We start from the raw sequence: 17,249 nt of genomic DNA on the forward strand, positions 1-17,249 counted from the left end.
AGGCTTTGTTTCTATACAGAACAAGTAGTTAGGAATCCACAAGTTTGCTACAACCCTTGCAACTTATAGTTGTCAAGTTTTTATGTTTTACAAAACAACTCTGCACTGTTCACACAAACATTATTGTTTTACTTTATCTTACAGGTGCCTAAATGCGTGTACCTACTGCAAAACAAAACATGCAAGGGGAGAGCTTGCTAGTTATTCTATAGAAGAACTGGTTGACCGAGCGAAACAATCTTTTCAAGGTATGGTCAAGCCGTGACATTTTCACTTGTTTTATGTTGGGGGGGGGGGGGATATTATATGTTTATATGAACCAAGCACCTGTCAGCGTCTACAGGAACAAGCTAAAAAAAAAAAAAAAAATCTAATGCCTAGATATGCTTTTGATGTGGAGGAGGTTTGTTGATGCACATGAGTAATGATTGCACATACACAGACACAAGTTTCATTCAATGATATTTATTTTCTATTTGGTAAAATACATCAAAAATGTATCTTTTTAAGGATTTATAGTCAAGTGCTGAGATGGGCCGTCTTGGGAAAACTGGTCATTTTACGATAGAAGGCTCTGATTACTTACAAACTTTGTAAATCTTATGTGAGAAAAAAAAGACTAACAGAAACTGGTTGCTGGCAGACCTGCATTTTTGTATGCTTCCACTTATGCCTGATCTCTGTGTCTGTCAAAAATTCAAAAAGCACCAAAAAAGTAAACATTAAATGTTTATCTTATCCCCCGTAACCTTTTCCCCTTTTTTTATGGTTTTATAAACTCTGAAAATGGAACAACTTCTCTGCGACTGCTATGACTCACTGTGTAACGAGAACAAACTTGTAAGCTTGGGGCTTCTCTTGCTAGAGGACCAAAAAAATAATTATCCATCCAATCAAAGTTAGATAGTGTATGGGGCTTAAGAGTGGTGCTAATGGATGGCCAGAGGCAGAGTTAAGTACAAACAGAAAAAGAGAGCTGCCACAAAGTAAAGAGGGAAATTGAAGAACTCTGTCAGAAGTTATCAAAATGAACACCAAATTATACAAAATTGGAAAAGCAAAACAACAATTCCAGAGGCATGAGCTGTAAAAGTAATCATTGGTCTCCTGGCTTAGCTAACTAAACAGGACTGCTTTCTTTAGTGGGCTGTAAACCCAGGCACTGTAAGAGAAGAAAGGAGTAGAAAGCAGCCACTGGTGCAGTACATTTTATTAAATGAAATGGCATTAAAAACAGTGTGTTATTCACTCACAAATGTCTTGGAGTAATAGGCATATCAGCAGCTTAGAAGTGAGTCCGCAGTCTGCATGGAGAGCGTCTCTCCTGGTTCAAGTTGTTAGGATCGCCAAAACGTGAAAGGAATGAGGAGTATTAAACATGTTCCTGATTGGTCACAGCATCCCTGACCACTTGACAGCTTTTCTGACAGTTCACATCTTTGAAAGTTCACCGGAGTTTCCTATGTACCAGCTCTCTGGATCTCCACACCGACTTCCCTTCACTCTTCAGTGATCTTACCAGCTTGCCAACCTGCTCATCTTTCTTTCATAGTTACATAGTCGGGTTGAAAAAGACACAAGTCCATTTAGTTCAACCAAAAAAACAACATACAATCCCATATACACAATCCTATACTCACAATCCTATACCTACAGTTGGGTTTCCTAGCAAAAAGCAGTCCAGATCCCATGCCTTGCAAGCCCCAACACTCATTTGTAATCTTATGCCACTGGCCTCACTGAACTCAACCCCAAACCTCCCCCGGGAAGACTCCTTGCTGGGCATCACCCTTTCAGGACACACAAATGAAGGGGGTCCTTTGGTAGATCCTTTCCCTGCATTACCACAAAACAGGTCCTAGAATCCTTGGCAACCAGGATAAAGAGCATCCCAGAGACGACAACAGGGGTGTTGCTCAAGTCCATAGTAAAGGCCTTACTAAATCTCCTGCTGAGGAAGTTTCCGATCGCAGAGCTAGAACTTGTCTGAGTTCATATAGAGCGTAGGGACCATGAAATCCTAACCTAGGTAGTCCAAGGGATGTACACTGCCATCTGCATTTTAATTAAACAGGACCCTGATACACACCCTTCCAGTCTATGGCACCTGTCAAAACCACTGCTGGATGTTCTCCGTTTTGCAGATGCTGCTTACAAATGGGGCCGTTAGTTTAATTTGCAGGTCTCCTGTCACAATGGCACTTTCCACCTGCATTCCCCAGACCAACCTTATTACTGTTTCTTGAGACTCAGGAAGTTGTAGCATCAAATCGGCTGTAGGTCCACCTTGCCCATCAATGAAGTCATGCCAACCAAGTACAGGGAAGCACAAGAGATTAGGACCTGGGAAAGCACAGAATGCTGGATTGGACAGGAATGGCAAGTGTATAGTGCAGCCCTGGAGTTGCTGGCCTTACAGGCAGGCAGCTGTACTAATAAGAGACGGAGTGGTAGATTAAGTAGGCAGATTTCTTCCATATGCTGACGCCATGGAGCAAACAACTTTGGTTCTCTTATAAAAAAAAAAAGGTCCTACAATTGGAGCTGACACAACTATAAAAACGGACAAAAAATGCAGTTAGACCTGGTGACATAGGATATACTTTAAAACCACTGACCAATACCTAAAGGCTATGATGCCAACACCTCTTACTTTTTCTTCAGGCAAAGGAGTTGGGAAAAAAAAAACCCTTATGCCGCGTACACACGATCGGACTCTACGGCATACTTGGTCCGGCGTACCGGATTTCGTCAGACAATTCGATCGTGTGTGGGCTCCAGCGGACCTTGTTTTCTCAAAAGTTTGACGGACTTAGATTTGAAACATGTTTCAAATCTGTCCGACGGACTGGAGTCCGGTCGAAAAGTATGTATGCTAGTCCGACGGACAAAAGCCGACGCTAGGGCAGCTACTGGTTATGAACTTCCTTGTTTTAGTCCGGTCGTATGTCATCACGTACGAATCCGTCGGACTTTGGTTGATTGTGTGTAGGCAAGTCCGTTCATTCGGAAAGTCCGTCGAAAAGTACGCCGGACAAAGTCTGCCGTAAAGTCCGCTCGTGTGTACGTGGCATTAGACCTAATTGCAGCTATAATTACTCCCGAGCACCTCTTTCTCTATTGATGACCTCATGGAGGACAGAAACCCCCCCCGCCGCCCTACTCAACTTTCCACTGTGTTCATGAACTTGTGCATTATCCAAATTTTTGGTTTACATGTTTATGTATGTCTACCCTCAACACTTCTTTAATAACGTTGTAAAAAAAAAAAAAAATATATATATATATAAATTTACAGCTTGAAGGTGTACTTCAGTACAGCATTGGCAATTTTAAGCCCCGAGCAATATCTGAAAAAAAATGTTTATAGGCACTGTTGCAAATACATTAAGGGCTTGTTCATGCAACACTCTTTATAACATGCTTGACTGCAACGGGTCTCACTACACTGCACTGCATATATACCACTTTGCTGGTGTTGGGATGTGCAAGTTTCTATCTAATTGTATTGCTAATTGTATTGCTGGGCTTAAAGGACAATGTTTGTTAACCACTTAACCACAAAGCTGTGGTTATATATATATATATATATATATATATATATATATATATATATATATATATATATATATATATATATAAACATTGATATAAAAAAAACGAAGGGAACACTTTGAAAACACATCAGCTCTCAGTGGGGAAAAATATCATGCTGGATATCTATACTGATATAGGCTGGGTAATGTGTTAGGATTGAAAGGATGTTGGAAATGGTAATTTATCAACCTACAGAGGGCTGAATTCAAAGAGATCCCGAAAATCAAAGTGAAAAAATGATGCAGCAGGTTAGTCCATTTTGCTGAAATTTCATTGCAGCAACTCAAAATGTTACTTAGTAGCTTGTAAGCCCCCCACGTGCTTATATGTGTGTCTGACAATGTCGGGGCATGCTCCTAATGAGATGACTGATGGTGTTCTGGGTGTTTCCTCCCAGATCTGGACCAAGGCATCGCTTGGCTCCTGAACAGACTGAGGTGCAACCTGGTGGCATCGGATGGATCGAAACATAATGCCCCAGAGGTGTTCTATTGAATTTAGGTCAGGCCAGGGTGTGGGCCATTCAATGGTATCAATTCCTTCATCCGTCAGGAACTGGCTGCATGCTCTCGCCACATGAGGCTGTGCATTGTCGTGCACCAGGAGGAACGTAGGGTCTGACAACAGGTCCAAGGATTTCATCCCGATACCTAATGGCGGTCAGGGTGCCATTGTCTAACCTGTAGAGGTCTGTGCATCCCTCCATGGATATGCCTCCCCCAGACCATCATTGACCCACCACTAAAACCTGCTCTCATCTGTGAAAAGCACAGGGTGCAAGTGGCGGACCTGCAAATTCTGGTTTTCAATGGCAAATGCCAATCAAGCTCCATGGTGCTGGGCAATGAGCAGCAGAGGATATGGGCCCTTAGGCCACTCTCATTAAGTTTTTTTCTGATTGTTTGGTCAGAGACATTCACACCAGTGGTCTCCTGGAGGTCATTTTTTTAGGGCTCTGGCAGTGCTCATCCTTGCACAAAGGAGCAGATACCAGTCCTGATGATGGGTTAAGGATCTTCTACAGCCCTGTCCAGCTCTCCTAGAGTAACTGCCTGTCTCCTGGCATCTCCTCCATGCTCTTGAGACTGTGAGACACCGCAAAATCTGTCAATGGCGATTATTGATGTGCCATCCTGGAGTTGGACTGCCTGTGCAGGGTCCATATATTGCCTCATGCTACCAGTAGTGACACTGACCCTAGCCAAATGCAAAACTAGTGAAGCAGTCAAAGATTAGTAGCAAAAAAAATGTCAGTGGCTTGTAAAACCATTCCCGTTTTTTGAGGTCATCTCATTGTTGCCCATCTAGTGCACCTGTTGCAAATTTCATTAACACCAAAGCAGATGAAACTAACAACCCCCTCTACTACTACTAACAGACCAGATCAATATCTAAGGCGTTTAATTGACTTGATGCTATATACTGATTAAAAAGTGTTCCTTTTAATTTCTTTGAGCAGTGTATATACAGTATATTCCGATCAATAGCCAAAACTTTGACCACTGACATTGATTATCTTGTTACAGTGGCATTAAAAAGACGGTGGGATGTATTATGCAATGAGTACAAATGTTTTCTGTGAAGTTGATGTGTTGAAAGCAGAAAAAATGGTCATTGCAGTTTGTTGTGTATAGGACTGCGTAACTGCAGACTGCTCAGGGTGCCCATACTGACCTGTGTCCAAAGCCAAATGTGCCTACAATGGGCACAAAATCATCAGAACTGGACCACAGAGCAATGGAAGAAAGTGGCATGATCTGATGAATCACATTTTCTTTTACATAATGTGGATGGCTGGGTGATTGTGCAGTGTGGGATGTTATGAAAAAAACAAGTCCTATCCATAGAGGCCCCACCTTGCAACTTTTACAAGACTTAAATGATCTGTTACTGATGGTACCAGATACCACAGCATAGAGGTCTAGTGGTGCCCAATCCTTTGATCAGGGCTGTTTTGGTGGCAAAAGGACAGCCTACTCAACTTTAGGTGGGGGGTCAAAAAGTTATGCCTGAAAGATGTCTATTTATATATAATAGTTCATGGCTATTTTTTGAGGAAGTCTCATACAAAAAGGTATTTTTTTTTCTGATATTATACAGTATATTTGTTTTTTGTTCCCATTCATACATATCTAAAAATATTTTTCTTTTAAATTAATTCTAATTGTTCCTATGGAGCAGGTTTATAGATATGACAAAAAATATCTGCCTACAAAGCAAAGTTAGGGAACAGACTGGGAGACTTTTTTTAAAGGATAAGTTCATCTTTCATAACATGTTACACCCATCTCCGGGGTGTGTAATGTAACAGGTTATGAAAGAACTGGCCTCTGCTCCCCCGATCCCTTTTTCTGATGACTAGTGGGGATCTTCTCCCTCCGCTAGCTGTCAAATAATACGTCACTCATTCACAGTGTTTTGTTCTGTACCCAAATAAAAATTGATGTCCTTTTTTTTCCCACAAATAGAGCCTTCTTTTGGTGGTATTTGATCAACTCTGTGGTGTTTTTTTTTTTTTTGTTTTTTTTTGTTTTTGCGCTTTTAAACAAAAACAGACTGACAATTTTGAAAAAAAAAAAATATTTTTGAATTTTTGCAGTAAAACCTATCCAATAAAAAAGAAAAAATGTAAAAAATCTAATTTCTTTATCAATTTAGGGAAATATGTATTTTGCTACATATTTTTGGGGAAAAAAAATCCCAATAAGCGTATATTGATTGGCTTGTGCAAAAGTTATGGCCTCTACAAACTATGGGATATTTTAATGGAATTTTTAGTTATTTTTACTAGCAATGGCGGTCATTAACGACTTTATAGCGAGACTGCAATATTATGGTGGACAGTAACTGACACTTTTTGGGGACCAGTGCCACAAATACAGTGGACAGTGCTTAAAAATATGCACTGTCACTGTACTAATGACACTGGCTGGGAAAGGGTTAACAGGGTAGCACTGATTGGTGCCGATGCTGAGCTTTTGCACGAGTACTCGTGCAAATCCTCCAATGCTTGATCTGTTACCTGTTGTACCGAGTCCGGCGTCCTCAGCATAGAGGGGGGGCAGGCGGCCTCACAGATGATTAGTGGGGCAGTTGTAAACACCAATCTCCCTGTATGGCTTTCAATAAAGCAGCTGACACATTTCTCCTCCTCTCCTTCCCGCGGCTTCCAGCTGCTTTATTGAAAGCTATACAAGGAGATAGGTGCTTATAACTTATAACTGCCCCCACTGATCAACCCGACTGTCCCGTGTCCTCCGGGTCCTCAGTGTGCTCCTATGGCTCTCCGGGTCCTCCTCCGGTCCCCCCCTTGACCCAGATCTGTTGGGATGGAGAGCAGAGGAAGGAGCTTGTTAATACCGGCTCCTTCCATTTCGAAAGGACAGAGTCAGTGATCACTGACTCTGTCCATTCATAACTGAGCATTGTAAACTGTATATGATACTTCAGTTTATGAATGAACAGGAGGCTCTGTCTATTCATCTTCAGTGCAGCTGAGGCTGCAGAGAAAAGGACTTGGGAATCAGTCCCTTTCTCTGTTTCAAAGAGGAGATGTCAGGGGTGTTTAAAGGTTACAAGGTTACAAATAATCACCCCCCCCTTTGAAAAAAGAAAAAAAAAATTGTAAAAAAAATATATATATATATATATATATATATATATATATATATATATATATATATATATATATATCTCAATTGTATAAATGAATAAAAATAACTAAATTGTAAAAAAAAAATAAAAATTAAAAACGACTGACACAGTCCACACCTCATCAGTGCTGCCTAAAAGTGCCACACCATCAGTGCTGCATATTGGTGCCACTGTCACATGACATAAAAAAAAAGTATCGATAACCGATGTCAGCGAGTACTTAAAAAGTATCAGTACTTGTACTCGGTCTTACAAAAGTGGTATCGGTGCAACCCTAATTAGCATCAAGGGTGAGCAAATGTTTAGATGTGTTCCTAGTCTGTGCTTTACTTGACTGTGGGAGGTGCTTGTACTAGGAGAAGGCAGAGATCCGTGTCCCTGCTTATTAGGAACACATGATCAATGTCTTCCCTGCTGACAGAACGGAAATCTGCCTTGTTTACATAGGCAGACTGCCGTTCTGCCTGTGTAACGAATAATCACCTGCTGCTGGCAGACATTGAGTTTGCGGCACCCACTGATCGGCTCCTGCTGTAAATAATGACAGCGGGCCACCAACCCGAAAGTACTGGATCACGTACTAGGTGTGTGATCCAGCACAGGAGAGCCTCCTTGCTGCCGTATATTTACGGTATACTGTCGACGAGCAGTTAATGAACACATGCTTCTTTTTATATATCTAAAGCGTTAGTTCTCCTTTTTGCAATCCTGTTTGCTAACATTTTGTAGAGGTTTGTAGAATACTGAGATATTAGCTCCTAGCCAATAGGACTTTTTGCACATCATAATATTTCTGGTACACTGAAGCATGAAATTGTAATCCAAGGTAATGTAATGCAATCTCTGTAAATTAAAGAGAGGCAGAAGGAACAACTGTCAGTTGGCATGGCTTTTATCAGTTTATGCAGGATAACATTTTCCTGGTAATGGGAACATATGGTACTCCGGGTTTGATTTGCCCATGTCCTCTGTTCTATTTGTGCTATGATGAATTGCCTAGAATGTCCATCTCCACATCTGTGTGCGCTTTCTATCGGGGGCCTTTTTTCTTGTCTGCTGTCAAGAATATCTGCACAAATTTGACACATAGATGTGACTGAAATTACCATAGTCTTGGGTATTTCACCGTGCACCTCAGTGTTCTTAACTTGCATAAAATGTAAGGAATATTATTTGTGCTTGAGATCATAATTGCATGAAACAAGACTGGAAGTTGTTGCTTTATTTGAAAAACATGTGCTATGTATGAAGCATTTATGCCACATCATGTTATTTGTTGGATTGATCAATAATAAAACATTTTTGTGGGTTTCATTAAAAAATAACAAAAAAACTTCATTTATCATTGTTTTTCTATTTTTCACAATAATATTTTTCTCCAACATATAAAAGGTCAATATGTGAAGTTTCTATGTTGAACTGAGAAGCACTTATAGTAGAGCTATAAGCACAGACAACAATAAAAAACTAACAGGTGTTTTTATCCCTCTCCACTCTATCCAAATCTAAAAAAAAAGTTTCCCTTTTAGTTATACTTTAAATAAAAACAGGCAGAAAAGCACGGAAATTTCCCTTGGGCATAAAGTCTGAAGTAGTAAAAAAAAAATTAAATTGATTTTTCTTGGACATTTTCACACTTCGTTCTACAGACCAACAATATCAACTAGTAAACCTTTTGGAATATTTCCCATGGAATGGCTGTTTTTGAAGTGATCTAGAGAGTCTCAACTGATTTCAAATAAAACATTTATGTTCAGTTTGGAGAGAATCTTCCTATTATTTCTTTGTAATTTCAAACTGTGTTTCATTGTTATGAGCCAGTGTAGCATTTACTCTTGTAGAGCACACCTTTATGGGAACATTCCTAAGGCAATAAATGTTTTTAACCTGCTTGTACAACTCTGCTGTTTTAGTGTAAAACTCCAGGCACTATGAATTTAGTCAGACTTTTTTTAAATTTAGCTTCAAATTGAATTTCTACTATCCCTTGCACTGCATATAAAAGAAAGAAGGAAGTCCTACAAGAGATGATCAGGCTTTGTAGCATTGCACAAGGTTCTCAATCAAACATGTTGGGTTGCTTGCAGTGCAATGGTTTTCAGCTGCCTGTCTACGGTCTGACTTTATAAACTGGGGAGTGGGGATGATCGGGAGGGACAGTGTTGTGAGGTCAGGCAGTGTTTTGGAGCTCCCTGAATGCTTTGAAACCCATTAAAATGTATGTACATTAACTTTTTTTTTTAATCTTTTTTTTACCAGCAGTTTATTTGCATTATATGTAAAGGTATGCTCTAAGCTTGCCTCAAGCTAACCAAATATATTGTTTTTGTGACACTCCACCTGTGAACTGCTGCACTACAATAAATACAATACATTTTATCACAAATACTTTGTTCTATTCCTGTGGAGTTCCTCTATTCATGAACCTAGGTATTGTTTCATTTGAGCTTAAAGTGGAGTTCCACCCACTTTTACAACTCTTCAGCATCCCCTCACTAAACTGTGCACTGTAAACGAATTGGATTATTTTTTTTTTCTCAGCACCTACTGTATATCTGCTGTATTCATTTTTCACTTCCTCCTCCCTGGCCGTGGCCCATCGCATCATTTCCTATTTGCAATGCCTTCTGGGAAGGGGCGGCAACTTCCTCTGACACTGCTGTTGCTATGGAAACCTGACCTGAAACCTATTACACTGCTTGTGCTGCACTGAGCATGTGCGAGATCTGCAAGGATGAAATCCAGGAAGAAATACAGTCTGGCTTCAGATGCCCACACTTAAGATGGCCACAGCCTGCTGCAAGTTTATAATATAACAAACTACTGCTATAAACTAACAAAACAGACCTTAGTTTACAGACTAACGTTACTAGAATACATTAAGCTTGTGTATTATAGGGGTATTTTTATTTAAAAAGTATAATTTCGGCCGGAACACCACTTTAACTCTGTGTTTGGTCATTCTAGAGGGGTTATTGTAGTGGACATGGTAGATACACATCCTCGTTTTGGATTTTAGTTGTTTACATGTTTAAAACAGTTTTTTTTTGCTAGAAAATTACTTAGAACCCCCACACATTATATATTTTTTTTTTTTCTAACACCCTAGAGCAGGGATATGCGATTAGCGGACCTCCAGCTGTTGCAAAATTACAAGTCCCATCATGCCTCTGAGTGTCATGCTTGTGGCTGTCAGAGTCTTGCTATGCCTCATGGGACTTGTAGTTCTGCAACAGATGGAGGTCTGCTAATTGCATAGCCCTGCCCTAGAGAATAAAATGGAGGTCAATACTTTTTTTTTGCACCGTATTTGCGCAGCGGTCTTATAAGCGCACTTTTTTTGGAAAAAATGAACTTTTTTGAATAAAAAAAAATAACAGTAAAGCTAGCCCAATTTTTTTTCACATTGTGAAATATTATGTTACGCCAAGTAAATTGATACCCAACATGTCACACTTCAAAATTGGACCCGCTCGTGGAATGGCATCAAACTTTTACCCTTAAAAATCTCCATAGGCAACGTTTAAAAAAATTCTACAGGTTGCATGTTTTTAGTTACAGAGGAGGTCTAGGGCTAGAATTATTGCTCTCGCTCTACCGGTCGTGGCAATACCTCAGATGTGTGGTTTGACCACTGTTTTCATATGTGGGTGCTACTCACGTATGCGTTCGCTTCTGCGTGCGAGCTTGTTGGGACGGGGCGCTTTAAACATTTTTTTTTTTCTTATTTATTTTACTTTATTTTTTCACTGTTGTTTTTTTTTTTTTTTTTTTTTTAAATTTGGATCACTTTTATTCCTATTACAAGGAATGTAAACATCCCTTGTAATATAAAAAAACAGGTCCTCTTAAATATGAGATCTGGGGTCAAAAAGTCCTCAGATCTCATATTTGGACTTAAATGCAAAAAAAAAAAAAATAATTTGAAAAAATGACAACAAAAAAAGGCCTTTAAGACGTATGGGCGGAGCTGATGTTATGACGTCGCTTCTGCCCTCCTATGGTGTGAAGACTGGTGGGGGCCATCTTCTCACTCGTCTCCATACCACAGACTTGAAAGGTCCCAATCGCCTCCGCCGCTACCGACAGCAACGCTAAGCGGCGGAGGGCGCGGAAGAGCGGCGGGAGGGGGTGGCACCTCTCCCGCTGCCGATAACTGTGATCTGGTGGTGAATCCGCTGCAGAGACCACCATTTTCGTAAACAGAACCGCCGGCCCTGCTGCCGTTACCGAGATATCCACCTTCAAACTGATCACGTGTATATATACAGTGGCCGGTCGGTAAGTAGTTAAGGTTCCAAGCGTGAGGGGCTATTAACTGGCAAGTTTCAAGTGGCTTCAATATAACTGGAGGAAAAGTTATATTCCATCCTGTAAAACCAAGTTTTGCAATGTCTTCCATTCTGTAAATTTCTTCAGTTTTGTGTAGCCAAATACTTAATGGGGAGCGATAGGTTGCTTTCAGAAAAATGAGATGCAGGCCTTGGCAGTGTTTTTTTTTTTTTTTCCCAATAAAACGTTTTTATTGAGCAAAAGTCAGAACATGAAAAGTAATGCAACTGTTTGTAACACAGGTTCATAACAGATACTTATTAAATATGCGTTCAGTGTTAATATATGTAGCATATTATCAACACATTCAGCAACTGTTGCATTGATGGTGTGGTAATAATTATCATAATTAATAATAAATAGTCTCATTAACTATGCCAAGGCTCCTTGTATTCAGAAGTTTCATAAATGTCAAGAGGCTTTATTAAATCAAAATGACAAGAAAAGAAAAAAGCCAAAACTAAGACTAAAAATAAAAAGCATTGATCGATTTAAATAATACAAGGAAAAGTTATCAGGACGGTACACAGGTAGGGGATGGTACCCCTTTGAGGGTGTCATAGGTATAGTTCTAATCACTTACTGAGGGATGTAGAGAACAGATTTACAGTAGTCAAATGGCAATATGGAAATATGGTGCGTCAAGGAGAGTTTATGAAAACATTTTAGGGTTGTCTCAATTAATGGATGGCGTTTAAGATTCGGAGGGCATTTAGGTCAAGGAATCCAGGGAGAAAATTTTAGGGGGAGTCCTGTGGAGCTTTCCTCTAAGGACACCCAGCCTTTATTTGCCACATGGCAATGCCGGTCTATTATTCTGGCCAAATGTGTTGCATAGTAATATAGCTTAAAATTTGGTAAGCCTAGGCCTCCAGTGGCCTTAGGTTTCATGAGTAGTCTTAGGTTGATACGTGGTTTTTTGTGTTCCCAAAGAAACCTCCACAGAACCGTCTGTAACTGTTTAAAGAAACTATCAGGAATGCCAATTGGTAGTGTATGGAAAAGATATAAAAGCTGTGGGAGTATTGTCATTTTAACAATGGCCGCCCTACCGAACCATGAAAAATGTTTGAGCTGGCCTTGGCAGTGTGCCAAAATGACAAGAAAAGAAAAAAGCCAAAACTAAGACTAAAAATAAAAAGCATTGATCGATTTAAATAATAAAAGGAGCTTTTGCGGAACTACACATCCCACGAGGCATTGTAAAACTCCAAGATTCACAGACATGACTAGGCATGATGGGAATTGTAGTTGCAGAACAACTGGAGGGCCATAGTTTGATGAAAAGGTATAATTAAGTGCTTCAGAGTATGTCCAACATTCTCCTGAGAGATGGCCTCACCGAAAAAGTGTCAGGAACCTAACCTTGGTCTCCTTAACTTAAAGGGGTTGTAAACATTAGTTTGTATAAAGCAGGGATCTTCAAACTATGGCCCTCCAGCTGTTGCGGAACTACACATCCCATGAGGCATTGTAAAACTCTGAGATTCACAGACATGACTAGGCATGATGGGAATTGTAGTTACTGAACAACTGGAGGGCCATAGTTTGACCCCTGGTGTAATTGAAATCAATGGGACAGTGCGGCTATACTGCCCACAAAGTAAAATAAAGTTTAAATATATATTTATATACTTATGAGTGCATCTCGGTGATGCGCCTCAAAAATGACAAAGCCTCTGCATGGGGGTTAGGCCTACGACGAGTTGAGGGTGCTCCGCTTCTGTCTGCAGACCTCTCTTCGTTTAGTTCCTTCTTGTACCGGTCACGTAGGGACCTCAATCGTGTATAAACCTCCTTTCCTGCAATATATATTTCATTGTATAAATTTGTTATATTTTAAACATAACGCATGTTAGGAACAAAAGTTGAGAGAGATCTGCTCTCACCCCCCACCCAAGAAACACCAACCATTCGATTTCCCATTAGTATTGACCCCTTTCACTGCCAGTGACATGAATACAGTAATCAGTGGCTATTTTTTAATTCTGACTGCTACTGTCACTGGTCCCAAAACAAAGGGTCAAAAGTGTGCAATATGTCTGCCAAAATGTTGCTTTCCCTCCCGAAAATTTATTTTTTCGCAGATCACCTTGCTAGTACAGACAAAAAAAAAAATATAAATGCCATAAACCTTTCCCAAAGACACTGTATTTGTTTAGAAAAAATAAATGAGCAACCGTTTTGGTTTGTAGCATTGCACAATAGTCAGTGACGCAGTGCTGTATCACCACAAAATGGTCATTTTTAGGGGGTAAATCTTCAGCTTGTGGTTAAAGTTTAGTTGGAATGGGAAACGGCTATGATGCATGTGTACCCTGCTACATAGACACAACAAACGTTGCACTCACCTCGGTTATCCTGTTCAGTTGCAGACATATCGTCCCAGTTCGGTGTGACATATCTGTATACTTCCTCCCACTTTGATCTCTTCAACATTCGGTTGGCATATCCTGGGCATTCTGAGTCCCGTAACTCCAGTCGGGCGTGCACCAGGGCTATAATGGCCTCATGGGAGATATCTTGTGCCGCCATGCTGCCTTCTCTTCTTTCCTCTAACCCTCTGAACTTCCTGTGTCGTTTCCCAGGTATACCTGCTGCTTATGATGTGCTTCCTGTTCTTTTTTTTTTTTTTCCTCATGCTGCTATCCGCAGTTGACACAAAAGACTGCGATTACCTGCGATTATGTGCATATAGCTGCGCTAAATTGTTCCTGGACTATCCGCACCAAACCGCATGTAACTAAATCGCAGCTAAACGCAGTGTGTGAATGAGGCCATAGGAAAGCATTGTGTGCTTTTAGCTGCGGTAGAAAACTAGAAAATCTGCAGCTAAAAGCACAATTCTATCCATCCGTGTGAAAGGGGTCTTACACTTAGGTTGTCCCTGCAGCACTGGACTCCACTTCTAAAGAGGCACCCAATCAGGGTGAGGTCAGACAATGCTATGATGGTGACTTACATCAACCATCAAGCTAAACAGATCATCTCACTTACAAAAACACACTGTACAGCTATCTTGTGGTCCACATCCCAAGAGTGGACAACTGGAAAGCAGAGATGCCCCCTTCATCCAGTTGTTTTCAATCTGATATGCAAACAATGGGGAATTCCAGATGTGAACATCATCATAGCCCCCAAATTCAACATCAAACTAACTCTTTTGCCAGAACCAGGGATCCCCTAGCTATAATCTCTCAGTTCAGGCTAATTTTGCACCTTTACTCCAGTGCAAATACCTCGTCTGCTTAACCACTTTCCGAACACTGCACGACGTTATACGCCGGCAGAACGGCACGGGTGGGCAAAAGGGCACACAGGTACGATCCCTTTAAGAACCGGCACTTTTGGGCTCGAGCCCGCCGCGTTCTCAGTGACCGCAGGTCTCGGGGACTCTGCCCGCCGGATGCCCGTGATTGTGTCACAAAAAGGTAGAGCGGGGAGATGCCTTTGTACACAAAGCATTTCCCCGTTCTGCCTAGTGTCACGACAGAGATCACTGCTGTCTGTCATCGAGAGCAGTGATCGCTGTCATGTGTTGAAGCCCACCCCCCCACAGTGAGAATCACTCCCTAGGACACACTTAACCCCTTCATCGCCCCCTACCGGTTAACCCCTTCACTGCCAGTGTCATTTACACAGTAATCAGTGCATTTTTATAGCACTGATCGTTGTATAAATGACAGTGGTGTCAAAAGTGACCGATGTGTCCGCCATTATGTCGCAGTCACAATAGAAATCGCAGATCGCCACCATTACTACATTACCACCAATACAAACTATCCCCTATTTTGTAGACACTATACATTTTGCGCAAACCAATCAATATACGCTTATTGCTTTTTTTTTTGTTTATTTTTGTTTAACAAAAATATATAGAAGAATACATTTCGGCCTAAACTGAGGGAAAAAATTGTTTTTTTTATATATTTTTTGGGGGATATTTATTATAGCAAAAAGTAAAAAATATTGTTTTTTTTTTTTCAAAATTGTCGCTTTTTTTGTGTGTTTATAGCGCAAAAAATAAAAACTGCAGATGCGATCAAATACCCCCAAAAGAAAGCTCTATTTGAGGGAAAAAAAAGGATGTCAATTTTGTTTGGGTACAACATGGCACGACCGCGCAATTGTCAGTTAAAACAATGCAGTGCCGAATCGCAAAAAGTGCTCTGGTCAGGAAGGGGCAAATCCTTCCGGGGCTGAAGTGGTTAAGAAAGTAGAACAAGAGAGGAAAACAGTGATTCTAATTGTACCAAACTGGCCTCTTCTGCACAGGCCAGATCTGATCTCTCAAGGACCTTTATTCCATCTACTGTAGATTCTCACATCCAGCACTCATAGAGAGAAATTTATATCATTTGATGGCCACAGGAAAAAAGATTTCCTGTGTTACTCTGTGGTACACAGTGGTTGTAACAATCTATCATTGAAGGTATTCCTCAGATTGACCAGCATATTGTGGAGTGGGTGGCAGGAGTTGTTCAAAATTGAACTTACCTTGGACAGCATCCAAAGTCTGATAGATTAAGATATATTATTTTTGCTCTGTCTTTTTACTTTTCCCCTAGACAAAATTTTAGCATTCAACCCCTGAATGGCGGGGAGCATTAATGCAAGGGTAGTTTTTAATTTTTCTTGGAGTTTAGCTTCAAAAAAATTTACTGGCTGTGTACACAAAAAGATATAGCTTAAAAAAAATGCTGCTCTGAGCATCCATCTGTGGTAAATATATGGGCAGTTTAAATCACACAATTTTTCTAGGAACACTATGCACTTTTGGTGTACACATAGTCCTTGGAGGGTTCCCCCGTTTCAACCCCGGGGGAGACATCATGCCTCTTACCCCTGTCTTCCTTGGCGGATACCAGACTTGGCCTTGAGGCTGTTGGATTGGGATACCTACTATCTCCACCTTGTTGGGACATAATTCCCCTGTCCTCCCTTTTTCTAAGGGCATTATCACTAACCCCTGTTCTTACTTTCCTAGTATATTACTTCATAACACTCCTGATGAATGGCTGTAATGGAAACGCGTAGAGTGCCACTAGATGCCAACAGTTACTTGTTTTTGTTACATTTGTCTTTACATCGATTTATTATACCATGTATATTTGCCATGTCTACTTTTTATTTGTATTGCATGCTATGAGCAGCATATTTAGTGTAAGTCTGGTGACTACCTATCTATTTGATACAAAATATTTGATATGTATTCTAGATTGTAATAAATCCTGTACTGTAATTTCATTTTTGTTATTTTCTCTTAACTTGGTGTACCCTCATTTAACCGCTTCAATACCGGGCCAATTCTGACACTTTGCTCCTACATGTAAAAATCATCATTTTTTTGCTAGAAAATTACCCCCAAACATTATATATGTTTTTTTAGCAAAGACCCTAGAGAATACAATGGCGGTTGTTGCAACTTTTTATCTCACACAGTATTTGTGCAGGAATTTTTGAACGCTTTTTTTGGGGAAAAAAACTGTTTTGTGTTTAAAAAAAAAAACAAAACAGTAAAGTTAGCCCAATGTTTTTGCATTTTGTGAAAGATGAAGTTACGCTGAGTAAATAGATACCTAACATGTCACGCTTCAAAATTGCACATGCTCGTGGAATGGCGCCAATGTTCGGTACTTAAAAATCCCCATAGGCGACGCTTGAAA

General features: G+C 40.4%; 1 protein-coding gene across 3 annotated transcripts in view; it reads left to right on the top strand.

Moving 5' to 3' along the window:
- The window catches only part of CDKAL1 (CDKAL1 threonylcarbamoyladenosine tRNA methylthiotransferase), a 1,191,002-nt gene that overhangs the window by 418,654 nt on the left and 755,099 nt on the right, over nucleotides 1-17,249 (top strand). For all 3 annotated transcript variants that reach the window (XM_073631142.1, XM_073631141.1, XM_073631143.1), the window contains one exon: nucleotides 145-248. In XM_073631142.1, coding sequence (XP_073487243.1) covers nucleotides 145-248 — 104 coding nt within the window. The remainder of the gene's footprint in view (nucleotides 1-144; nucleotides 249-17,249) is intronic.

The sequence above is a fragment of the Aquarana catesbeiana genome, linkage group LG05 (assembly GCF_042186555.1).
Source record: "Aquarana catesbeiana isolate 2022-GZ linkage group LG05, ASM4218655v1, whole genome shotgun sequence".
In the NCBI taxonomy this organism is placed as follows: domain Eukaryota; kingdom Metazoa; phylum Chordata; class Amphibia; order Anura; family Ranidae; genus Aquarana; species Aquarana catesbeiana.